Source organism: Chiloscyllium plagiosum, chromosome 12, assembly GCF_004010195.1.
Source record: "Chiloscyllium plagiosum isolate BGI_BamShark_2017 chromosome 12, ASM401019v2, whole genome shotgun sequence".
Taxonomy (NCBI): Eukaryota; Metazoa; Chordata; class Chondrichthyes; order Orectolobiformes; family Hemiscylliidae; genus Chiloscyllium; species Chiloscyllium plagiosum.
In genome coordinates this window covers 78,196,330-78,209,431 of record NC_057721.1, presented here as the reverse complement: position 1 = coordinate 78,209,431, position 13,102 = coordinate 78,196,330, and the positions used below count along the sequence as shown (strand labels likewise).

Below are 13,102 nucleotides of genomic sequence, written 5' to 3'. Positions count from 1 at the left end.
CGTCAGCTTCTCCACCACCTGATACTGCCTGGCTTGCTGTGTTCTTCCAGCCTCCTGCCTCTCTACTCCAAACCTAAGGCAGGATTTACTTGCCTTACTTGACGGTACAATGAAGCTCCACTAAATTAGCCCCAGGAATGAGAGAGTTGATCCGTGATGGGAGGCTGAACAAATTTTCTTTGGTTGTCCCTGGCTAATGAGTCTAGAACATTAGCACAGTCTCAGGGTAGGGAGTTGATCTCTTAAGGATGGGTAAATTTCTTCATCCCAAAAGATTATGGATGGTTCTTTGCTGAAGATATTTAAGGCTGAGATTTCCAACTTATGGTCTCTGAGGGAACCAAGGCATATGAGGAGCAGATGGGAAAATGGCATTTGAAGGCAAAGATAATCTGTGGTCATTGTGAATGTTGGAGCAAGTTCAAGGGACAAATGATCTGCTCCTGTTTCCTATTTTCTTTTGTGTTCGTCTGAAACACAAGCTAATTGCACTCCCAATGTATTTCAGATGTCGCAGTGTAATGAAAATAGCACGGGCCAAACTTGAGCTGATCAAACCTAAAGAGGTCAACATGGAGGAGTACGAGGTAAGTGAAGGAACAATGTAGGAAAGTACCCAAATGATTTCAGATATCAACTTCTTAAATGGATTTTTGAAGTGGCTTTTATAAATGGTAGCTTTTTTGCGCTTAGGAACATTTTTGTTGGTACATTGTTTGATTTGGGCATTCTTTATCTATGGTTACTTAAATGGAATACAGAGCATCGAAACAATCCATTCTACTTGCCTAGCATGTGCTAGTATTTATATTTCACCCCAACTTTCCTCAGACCATCTGCCTCATTTCAGCCCCTCTGCGTCATTCTATTCCAGTTTTCTCTCATGCACTTGTCCACTTCCTTTTGAAAGAATCTAAGCTATTTGTCTCAGCCATGTCAGATGGCAAGTTCCTCAGTTCTGACTGATCTCTGAGCATGGGCATTTCTATTTGTTTTCCATAACCTTGAAGTGCAGTGACTGTTGTAATGTCCAAAATGTGGCAGCCAATTTGCCCATAGTAAGGTCCCACAACAGCAGTAAGGAAGTGACCACATAATCTGACTTAATGATGTTGTTTGGCACCGGGTCAGTGCCTGATCAAGCTTCTGTTCAAACTAAGAAACAAAAACAGTAATTACTGGGAAAACTCCGCAGGTCTGGCAGCATTTGTGGAGAGAAAGCAGAGTTAATGTTTAGGGTTCAGTGACCCTTCTTCAGTTCAGAAGAAGGCAGTTCTCAGCAATTTCTATTTATGTTTTTGATTTCCAGCCTCTGCAGTTATTTGGTTTTTTTTCTGTTGACAATCATCTCACTATGGTCATTTAGTGTTTTCAGGACGTATTGCATTATGGCACAGAGTCCAGACCAGGCAGGCCTGTATCTTTAAGATAGTTGCATGAGATGTGATGCTTAGTATATAGGTACCTGACGCACCTTCAGTCACTGTCTCATTGTATGGAGTCATTGTGTCAGTCAGCTATGCATATGTATAATGTACAGTAATATCAGCAAACATAGAACCCAGTCTATGTATATAAGCCTGTGGTATTGTCACCTTGAAAATAGATTAGATTAGATTAGATTAGATTCCCTACAATGTGGAAACAGGCCCTTTGGCCCAACATGTCCACACTGATCCTCTGAAGAGTAACACTCAGTCCCATTTCCCTCTGACTAATGCACCTAACACTATGGGCAATTTAGCATGGCCAATTCACCTGACCTGCACATCTTTGGACTGTGGGAGAAACCGGAGCACCCAAATGAAACCCACGCAGACACTGGGAGAACGTGCAAACTCCACACAGTCACCCGAGGCTGGAATCAAACCTGAGACCCTGGTGCTGTGAGGCAGCAGTGCTAATCACTGAGCCACCGTGACGCCCAGTTTTTTTTAATCACATTGTAAAGTGTGTAAATCAAGTTTATTTGTTCTCAAAGAGTTGCATTATGAAATAAAATTGCTGCCAAAATTACAGGAATAATAAATTAAGAAACCTGGCACTGAAAAAAAATCAATATTTTACATGAAAATTAACACTATTGCCACAAGGGACCGTATTGTTGAAGAGGAGAGTATGAAACGGACTGGTAAGCTAGAGGAGATACTTGTTAGGAAGGAAGATTTGTTGGGCATTTTGAAAAACTTGGGGATAGACAAGCCCCCCGGGCCTGACGGGATATATCCTAGGATTACGTGGGAAGCAAGAGAGGAAATTGCAGAACCGTTGCCAATGATCTTTTCGTCTTCACTGTCAATGGGGGTGGTACCAGGGGACTGGAGAGTGGAGAATGTTGTCCCTCTGTTCAAAAAAGGGAATAGGGATAACCCTGGGAATTACAGGCCAGTTAGTCTTACTTCGGTGGTAGGGAAAGTAATGGAAAGGATACTGAGGGATAGGATTTATGAGTATCTGGAAAGACAGTGCTTGATTAGGGACAGCCAACACAGATTTGTGAGGGGTAGGTTTTGTCTTACAAGTCTTATTGAATTCTTTGAGGAGGTGACTAAGCATGTGGATGAGGGTAGAGCAGTGGATGTAGTGTACATGGATTTTAGTAAGGCATTTGATAAGGTTCCCCATGGTAGGCTTATGCAGAAAGTCAGGAGGCATGGGATAGTGGGAAGTTTGGCCAGTTGGATAGAGAACTGGCTAACCGGTCGAAGTCAGAGAGTGGTGGTAGATGGTAAATATTCAGCCTGGAGCCCAGCTACAAGTGGAGTTCCGCAGGGATCAGTTCAGGGATCAGATCATCTCTGTTTGTAATTTTTATTAATGACTTAGATGAGGGAGTCGAAGGGGGGGTCAGTAAATTTGCAGATGATACGAAGATAGGTGGAGTTGTGGACAGTGAGGAGGGCTGTTGTCAGCTGCAAAGGGACTTAGATATGATGCAGAACTGGGCTGAGGAGTGGCAGATGGAGTTCAACCCTGCCAAGTGTGAGGTTGTCCATTTTGGAAGAACAAGCCTCACTTTAGGAAAGATGTGGGAGCTTTGGAGAGGTTGCAGAGAAGATTTACCAGGATGTTGCCTGGAATGGAGAATAGGTCGTACGAGGATAGGTTGAGAGTGCTAGGCCTTTTCTCATTGGAATGGCGAAGGATGAGGGGTGACTTGATAGAGGTTTATAAGATGATCAGAGGAATAGGTAGAGTAGACAGTCAGAAACTTTTTCCCCGGGCACAACCGAGTGTTACAAGGGGACATAAATTTACGGTGAAGGGTGGAAGGTATAGGGGAGATGTCAGGGGTGGGTTCTTTACCCAGAGAGTGGTGGGGGCATGGAATGCGCTGCCTGTGGGAGTGGCAGAGTCAGAATCATTGGTGACCTTTAAGCGGCAATTGGATAGGTACATGGATGGGTGCTTAAGCTAGGACAAATGTTCGGCACAACATCGTGGGCTGAAGGGCCTGTTCTGTTTTGTATTGTTCTATGTTCTATGTCAGTTATTTCACAACTCGAAAGAAAACCATCCTAAATTACTGGATTATTACAGCATGTGTGTACACATGCGTTAGCTAGCATTATGAGTAGCTTCAGTATCTGGCTCAAGAAGAATTTCTCTCTAATATGAATATAAAGTGGCATTGAGACAGCTGGTCAGCAGTAGTATGTGGAACCCAAAGCCTGAATAGATGGCACCACAGCAGGTAGTTGTGAAAAGGCTTTTTCCTAACGGTCAGCCATCAAACTGTTTGAGTTCAGAGCTGAAATTGCAACAACAACTAAAATACTATAACAAAGTCTAAAGACCATGTATTCGTTCTGTGACAAAGTCAATCGGTCAAATATTCTAAGAGATGTGGCTTGTCTCGCTCACCAAAATAGTAGCCAAGATTTTGTGACTTATGAAAGCTATATTCCACATGAGGAACTTACACATGTAGGAAACTCAGAGTTTCCCAAAGTGCAATACAAAGCTACACAGCAGCATGTGAAGAAGGACCAATCAAGGACCATTGCCAAAGAAATTTCCAAAGTTTCACCTGTTCCACACACAGGTCAATAAAGTCCAAACAATAACTATAAATTACAGTCCTCAGTCAGGTAATGCATTGTTAAACTTAACACCCCACATGAAAATCATCAGAAAAGTTAAACTTTTGCCTCCATCCAAGCAATGCATCCTTGAGGAATGGACAATTTGTGCTTTATGTCAAATTTACACTGGTACATGTACAAATATCATCCCCTCTGGCATCTAACACAAAATGCACTCAGGAAACTGGCACAGTGATGTGCAGTCTACTCTCGATGAGCTAACTTCTTATAATGGGTCCAGCATTGGCATTATCCATTTTGAATGCTGTTACGGACTTTTGCCCAGACACCTGAAATCTTTCACACTGTTAAAACAGGTGCATATCTGATGATTAGTCTGCCAGTATGTATAGACTGATACATTATGATTGCTGAGCTGATAAATCCATACAGTGAAGCAGTGTCCTCAAGGTACTATAGCTGGACTGAATTAGGAAATTCCAAAAAATTCCAGACTGGTGTCCACCTGGACTCCCAGGTAGGCCAGACCAGATGAGGATAACAGATTTCCTTCCCTGAAGGGCATTAGTGAGCCAGGTGGGTTTTTCTGATAATCAGCATTGATTTCAGGGTCATCAGTAGATTTGTAATTCTAGATTTTTTAATGAATTTTTAAAGTAGAGGACATTTAGTAAATTTATAAACTAATGTACTAAGGTTTTGTAAAAAAGAAAATCACAAAAGGAGCAGAGGGAAAGTTATATTTTCTTCTACGTAGTACATTACTATGATTTATATGTGTTGCTTGAAGGGCTATTAGAAACAGATTCACTGGTAACGTTCAAAAGGGGATTTAGTAAATTGAATAAAACTATGAAATATTTGCAGTGCTATGGGGATAGAGCAAGGTGTGAGAGACTAAGTGGATAGCTCTTTCAAATAGCCAAACGGCATCCAATTTTGTATGATTCTGTGATAATATCTGTGTCACGCATTCTGTGTGCTAATTATACCTTTAAACAATGGAGAGGTATTGTCGAAGGTTACAGTAAAATGGAAGTGACTGCTCTTACTCTAGGTCCACACACACAGCTCTCATGATTGAAATCCATTGAGGGTATAATCGCTGGAGATCAGTTGCTCTTTGCAAACTGCACCACACAGCAGCAACCTTGTGTTCACACGCAAGCTGCGTATAAATTGGCCCTTTTAAATTACTCTGTAGCCAAGCCAAAAATTATTGAAAGCGGCCCTGCAATTAAACAAATTGCCAGAAAAAAAATAGAGCGAGAATGATGTTTGATATTTAGAACTCTTGAATATTACATGCTTCTTGCCCCTTGTGGTGTTAATTTTTCATCCATACTGCTAGTGCTGTATGCAGGAGACTTTTTTGTTTAATATTATTGTTTTATTTCAATAACCGACATTGGAAAGCTTCCATCAGAATTGGGGCCTTGGGGAAATAATGGCGGAAATGCCCCGGTGCCACTTTCTGTTTGATGCACTGTGTAAATAGATTACAAGCAATGTTTTCTGCGGGCCATGGCTGGTTACAGCAACAGCACTGGACAAATTGGAACTGCATGATCAGGTTTGCTTTAAAGTGGCTTACACTGTTGCAAGAATGTTGAATATTTATTGAAGGGAGGTGGCAGCATTTCAGTAAATCTTTCCCAGCAGATTTATTTATTTATTTGATCTATTTTTCATGTTGCCCACCTGTTGATTAAGGCTTTAATAGACCAGATGGCACTATGTGTCAGCCTTGGCTCAGTGGGTAGCATTCTGAGTTAGCTGGCTGTGATTTCAAGTCCTCACATCCATAATTTTGAGTGCATAATCTCAGCTGACTCTGACATGGTAATATTGAGGGATGCTATCAACCTGATGAGATGCTCAACTAAGGTTGTGTCTGGCCTCTTGGGTAGATGTAAAGAAAATCCCATTCGATTATTAACTAGAAGAAGAGGCAATTTCTCCTCTGTAACCTGGCCAATATTTATCCTTCAACCAGTATCATGAAAGCAATTTGAATAATCATTTATTTCATTGCTGTTTATTAGATCTCTCTGTGTGTAGATTGGCTGCTGTATTTTCCTGCATTATAACAGAGACGAAACGACACTTGAATCTATACTTGTTAAAATTCAAACTTGTTCTTTCTTGTGTAGCTTTTCCTGGAATCAAACAACACAGAAGGAGACCATTTGGCCCATCTAATTACGCTATTTCCATTGAGTTACGTGTTAAAATTGTCACGGGACTATAGCAGACCAGGGCTTTGAGTATAACACATTAACAAGGAGAAGAGGGTTGCTACAACAAGATCAGATCCAGTTTTAATCTGATGGTAGGAATCTTGGTGATTAAGTAGGGGCTGGTTTAGAATCTAAAGGCAGTTGAGGAAATATCACTGATGGAAAAGGTGTCATGACATGATGATGAAAAGCAAAGTGTAATTTTACTTCAGAGTTAGCAATTGATATAGAAAATAGAGTGAGAATTTTTGATTTATTAGTGTCACATATACAGAGGTACAGTGAAAAGTGTAGTCTTAGATTCCCTACAGTATGAAAACAGGCCCTTCGGCCCAACAAGTCCCCACCGACCCTCCGAAGAGTAACACACCCCGACACATTCCCCGACCCTATATTTACCCCTGACTAACACATCTAATACTGTGGGCAATTTAGCATGGCCAGTTCACCTGACCTGCATGTCTTTTGGATTGTGCGAGGAAACCGGAGCACCTGGAGGAAACCCATGCAGACACAGGGAGAATGTGCAAACTCCACACAGACAGTCACCCAAGACGGGAGTTGAACCCAGGTCCCTGGTGCTGTAAGGCAGTAGTGCTAACCACTAAGCCACCATGCCGCCCGTGCTTATGTGCTTAACAGGAAGATTAAGCTGTACAAGTGCATCAGGGTAACAAAATAGAGTGCAATGTTACAGGTGCAGAGAGATCAACATTAACGTTAAAGAGGTCCATTCAAAATTTTTGATAACGGCGGGGAAGAAGCTGTTTTTTAATCTGTCCATACATGTCTACAAACCTTTATAGCTTCTGCCCAACAGAAGAGGATGGAAGAAAGTATAACTGGGGTGGGAAGGGTCGTTGATTACGTTGGTTGCTTTTCTGATGGAGCAGGAAGTACAGATGAAATTATTGGATGAAAGGCTGGTTTGCAAAATGGGCTGGCCTGTATTCACAGCTCTCTAGTTTCTTTCATTCTTGGGAAGAGAATTAGGGAGAGAATTCTAGAGTTAGGTTTAATTGTCTGAAGGCACAATTAGGAATGCACAAAAGGACTTTAGCTGGAAAGTGTGAGTACATAAGTGTTGACTGAGGTCAGAGCTGAATCATGGTTATTATGGAAATGATACTCTTAAGGAGAGTTGGAAATTGGGTGGGACAAGGAAACTGTAGGGAACTGAAAATTCAGAGTATGAATCAGCAAATGACTGCTGAAACCCAAAGTGCAAACCCAACCCATCTGTGTTCTGATGCAGGTACAGGGTATCATCAGGAGGGGAATGGGTTGCTGTCCTTTATTCCAAGAGGCACAGAACATAAAAGTAAGGACATTCTGCTCATGTTGTCCAGGGTATTGGTGAGACTACATCTTGAATATTGCTTGCAGTTTTGATCTCCTTAATTAAGAAAGGATGCAAACATATTGGAGGTGGCCCAGAACTCCAAACAACTAGGGGCAGGAGGAGGCCATTCAGCCCCTCGAGCCTGCTCCACTATTGAATGCGATCATGGCTGATCTCATTTTGGCCTCAACTCCACTTTCCTGCCCCGTCTCTGTAATCCTTCAATTCATTACTAATTAAGAATCTGCCTTTTTTTCTCCTCAAATTTCCTCACTGTCCCAGCATCAACCACGCTGTGGGGTTGTGAATTCCACAGATTCATGATCCTATGAATAAATAATTCCCCCCGATCTCTGTTTGAATCCCTCACCCCTTATCCTAAAACTATGACCTCTCATTCTAGATTACCTGATAAGGGGAAAGACCTTCTCTGCATCCACTCCCCTTTAGGATCCTCGATACCTCAATTTGATCTCCTCTCATTCTTCTAAGTTCTCATGAGTATCGGTCTAACTGCTCAATTTCTCTTCGAAGACAAATTCCTTATCTCTGGAATCAATCTAGTGAACCTCCTCTGAACTGCCTCCAATACAACTACATCCCTCTGCAAGAAAGGGCATCAAAACCTTCATAATGGTGGATTTCAGCATTTTGCCATATTAGATTTTAAGATGGCCAGCTCATAGTTTTCCAGAATCAAGGAAACACATTCAATATTTTCTACTTTGTGACCTTTCCAGAAGGTAGGGAAATTAAAACCAGACGCAGCTGTATTTTTTAATAGAATCCCTACAGTGTGGAAGCGGGCCATTTGGATCATCAGTTCTACACCAACCACCCCTGAAAAGCAAGGTAAAAACAATGACTGCAGATGCTGGAAACCAGATTCTGGATCAATGGTGCTGGAAGAGCACAGCAATTCAGGCAGCATCGAGGAGCTTCAGCAAAATTGACGTTTTGGGCAAAAGCCCTTCATCACTCCATCCCCTCCCCTATCCCAACATTTCCCATGGCTAATCCACCTCGCCTCCACATCTCCGAACACTTTGGGCAATTTAACATGGCCAGTCCGCCTAACCTGCACATCTTTGGACTATGGGGAGGAAACCAGAGCACCCTGAGGAAACCCATGCAGACATAGGGAGAATGTGCAAACTTCACACAGTCATCCGAGGGTGGAATTGAACCAGGCGCTGTGAGGCAGCAGTGCTAGCCACTATGCCACCCAGCCTGGGTTGGAACTCATCCCAGATTTTAATTCCAATAATTTTATCAGCACCTATTCCCTGGTGATCATAATCTCTCCTTTTCAAAATCTGATTTACAATGATTTCAGTGATTTTAAAAACATTTTTTCAATCTCCTCTGACTGCCTCTGATACAATTACATCTCTCCTCAAGTAAGGTGTCTAAAACTGAATACTGTGCTCCAGATATGGTCTCACAACTGCCTTGTACAGTTGCAGCAACATTTCCCTACTTTGATGCTCTATTCCTTTAGCAGTAGAGGAGGATTGCTAGATTGAATCCTGGGTGAGTGGAATAGGATGGACTTGTTTCCACTGGACTTTAGAGAAGTGAATTGAGTTGTATAAGATTCTGAATGGTCCAGATATGAAAAGGATGTTTCCCCTTGTGCATCAATCGAGAAGGAGGGGGCACTGTTTGAAATTTGGAGTCGACCATTTAGGAGAGAGGTGAGGTGAAATTTATTCTTTCAGAGGGCTGTGTGACTTTGGAGTCAGAAGATAGTGGAGGTGGGATCATTGGATATTTTTAGTGTTGGTAGACATATTTGTGACAGGGAAGGAAAGGTTCTCGGAGACAGATGAGAATGTAGAATTTGAGGCACAAACGGATCAGCCATGAGCATTTTGAGTGGTGGGGTAGGCTGAAGCATCCTAATAGTTATCATCTGTTTCAGTATTTTATGTTCGTTTTATGTTTCCACGTTATGTAAAAATTCCACTGCTGTGATTTGCATTTGTTACAGAAATGGCACCATGAATACCGAACATTTCGAGAAATTACCATTTGTATTATGATTGGCCTGGAGCTGTTCCAAAAGAAAAGGTAAGGCAGTGATGAAGAGAAGCACAGTGAGTGTACCCTGATTTTAATGTGAAACTTTGAACCGTCTTCTCTCTGCTCTGTTCTGTTTAATTCATCAGCTGAGAAAGACAAGCTAATTTCAGTTGATCACTCAGAATTTCTACCATCTGTATTCTTTTTCAAGTGCATGAAATGGCGTCGTCCTTACTGTTGTATAGAGTCTGCTCATTCCTCTAGGTGGCACACATGCCATTGGCATCAATCTCTCTCTCCCTCCTTCCCCCCGCCCGCCCCCCCCCCCCCAAGTCTCTCTGTCTGTCTCTCTCTCTCTCTCTTTCCCCCTCCCTCCCTCCCTCCTTTTCTCTCTCTCTCTGCTCTGGTGACTGCTCCCCTCTACTTGAGTCAAGGCAGTGGCCGGGCTAGAAAATTATTTCATCTCTATGACAGCAGCACTTGACAGCCGCTGCATATACTCTGTAGCCCAATAGATTAGAAAAAATGTTCCTCCTGCTTCCCCCAGTTTCTCAGTTGGTAAAGGGACTGCATACCTGATAGATACAGAAAGAAAAGAGGTCTTGCACTTATATAACTTCCCTCGCAGCCAGCAAGCTGAATGGTAGTTACTGTTATATTGTGGAATGTGTGGCAGCCAAGTTGTGCTGTGTAACATCTGACAAAAGCAATGTGATATTAGCCAGATAATCTAGTGATGTTGATTGGGTGAGATTGGCTCGCACATGAAGGAGAATACCTTTGATCTTCTTCAACTGTATCATATTTGGTCGCAGTTTCACATCTGAGTTAGAAAGGTTGTGGATTAACATCTGAACATGAAAACAGGGAGCAACAGTAGGCTATTTAGCTCTTCTAAATGTTCCTTCATTCAGTACCGATCGATCAGATTGTAATCTCAAATCTGCACTGATCACCATTCACACCCCGCTTAACAAGAATCTAACCACCACTGCCTTATAAATATTAAAGGATTTTTCAAGAACAGAGTTCCAAAGACTCTCAATCCTGTGAAAGGAACAATTTTGTCTTATGTTTGTTTTAAATGGGCGACCCTTGAATTTTGAACAGTTACCACCCGGGTCTAAAGTCTCTCATAAAAGGCAACATATTCTCCACGCCTGCCCATTCAAGATCCCTCAGGATCTTTTATGTTTCAGTCAAGTCACCCCTTCCTCTTCCAAACTCTAGCAAATACAAGCCCAGGCTTCCTAACCATAAAGCAATCAGTTCATTCCATGTGAACTTTCTTACAATGGATTTGCATCCATTCCCTCAGTAAGGTGATCAATACTGTACAGAGTACTGAAAATGTGATCTCGCAGTGCCCTGTCTAACTGAAGTAAAACTTTGCTATTTTTGTATTTAGTTTCCCTACAATAACTAATAATATTGCATTAGCATTACTAACTATTTGCTGTGCCTGCATACTGTACTAACCTTTTGTGATCCATGCACTAAGAGAGCCAGAACTGCCTCTGAGCTCTGCAATCCCTCACCATTTAGTTCATGTCCTTCCTTAATCCTCCATACTAAAATGAATGAGTTAGATTAGATTAGATTAGATTCCCTACAGTGTGGAAACAGGCCCTGCGTTCCAACCAGTCCATGCCGATCCTCCGAAGAGTAACCCACCCAGACCCATTTCCCTCTGAATGAATTTAGCATGGCCAATTCACCTGACCTGCGCATCTTTGGATTGTGGGAGGAAACCGGAGCACCCGGAGGAAACCCAGACAGACACGGGGAGAATGTACAAACTCCACACAGACAGTCGCCCAAGGCTGGAATCGAACCTGGGACCATGGTGCTGTGAGGAAGCAGTGCTAGCCAGTGAGCCACCGTGTATCCACTACAGTGAAGACTAATGCAAATGTACAGGCCTCCTAGTCAAGATGTGGGGAGAAAATAAATCTGGAGATAGAAAAGGCATGTAGGAAAGGCACTGTTACAGTAATCATAGGGGATTTCATATGTAGGTAGACTTGGAAAATCAGGCTGGCAGTGTTTCTGAAGAAAAGGGGTTTGTGGAATGTCTATAAAATGGACTTTTTGGAGTAGTTTGTAATAGAATAGTAGGAAACAGGCAGTTCTGGATTTGGAGGTGAGTAATGAGGCAGGCGTGAATATGCTGCTGCAGGTGAAAGAACCTCTAGAGGGCAATGATTATAATATGAAGTAATTCATCTGCAATTTGAGAGGGACAAGCTAGAGCTGGCTGTAACCTTTATTACAATTGAGTAAAAGTAATAATAAAGATATGAGAGAGGAGCTGGCTAGAGTTGATTGCAAGGGGACCCTAGCAGGGAAGAAGGCGGAGCAGCAATGGCAGGTGTTTCTGGGGGTAATTCAGGATGCATGACAAAAATTCATCCAAAGGATGAGGCAGCCTGGCTGATGAGGGAAGTTAGGGTCAGCAGAAGACGCAAGGGAGAAAGCTACAACGTGGTGAAGATTCGCAGGAGGCCAAAGGATTGGGAAGCCTTTAAATGCCTCCAGTCCATGCGCAAGCATGACCCTGACCTTTCCATAGCGAGTCATTTGAACGCAGTGTCCTGCTCGCATGCCCACATGTCTGTCCCTCGGCATGCTGCAGTGCTCCAGTGAATCCCAGCGCAAATTGGTGGAACAACATCTCATCTTCAGAATAGGCAATTTATAACCTTCTGGACTTAATATTGAGTTTAACACCTCCAGATTGGGAACCCACTATCATTCCTTCCCTTTCTTTAGCTTGCCTTGTTACATTTTCTGTCACCATGTCTGTCCTCTCTCCCCTCCCTCCACCCAGTGGGACTGTCTGTGCTTTCTAGGGGGGGCGCGTGACTACGTGGTCAGGTCCACGCCCCCCCAACAACCCACCCTCCCATCCTGGCACCTTCCCTTGCCACCGCAGGAATTGCAAAACCTGCACCCACAGCTCCTCCCTCACCTCCATCTAAGGCCCTAAAGAAGCCTTCCACATCCATCCAAGTTTTAGCTGCACATCCACCAATATCATTTATTGTATCCGTTGCTCCCGATGCGGTCTCCTATACATTGGGGAGACTGGAGGCCTCCTAGCAGAGCGCTTTAGGGAATATCTCTGGGACACCCGCACCAATCAACCACACTGCCTTATGGCCTAACATTTCAACTCCACCTCCCACTCAGCCGAGGACATGGAGGTCCTGGGTCTCCTTCACCGCCGTTCCCTCACCACCCAATGCCTGGAGGAAGAACGCCTTATCTTCCACCTCGGAACACTTCAACCCCAGGGCATCAATGTGGACTTCACCAGTTGCCTCATTTCCCCTTCCCTCACTCACCCCAGTTCCAAACTTCCAGCTCAGCACTATCCCCATGACCTGTCCTACCGGCCTATCTTATTTTCCACCTATCCACCCCACCCTCCTCTCTGACCTATCACC

General features: G+C 43.2%; 1 protein-coding gene across 3 annotated transcripts in view; it reads left to right on the top strand.

Moving 5' to 3' along the window:
- Positions 1 to 13,102, top strand: part of usp25 (ubiquitin specific peptidase 25) — a 209,958-nt gene that overhangs the window by 162,842 nt on the left and 34,014 nt on the right. For all 3 annotated transcript variants that reach the window (XM_043701415.1, XM_043701414.1, XM_043701413.1), the window contains 2 exons: positions 509 to 587; positions 9,622 to 9,701. In XM_043701415.1, the coding sequence (XP_043557350.1) occupies positions 509 to 587; positions 9,622 to 9,701 (159 nt within the window). The remainder of the gene's footprint in view (positions 1 to 508; positions 588 to 9,621; positions 9,702 to 13,102) is intronic.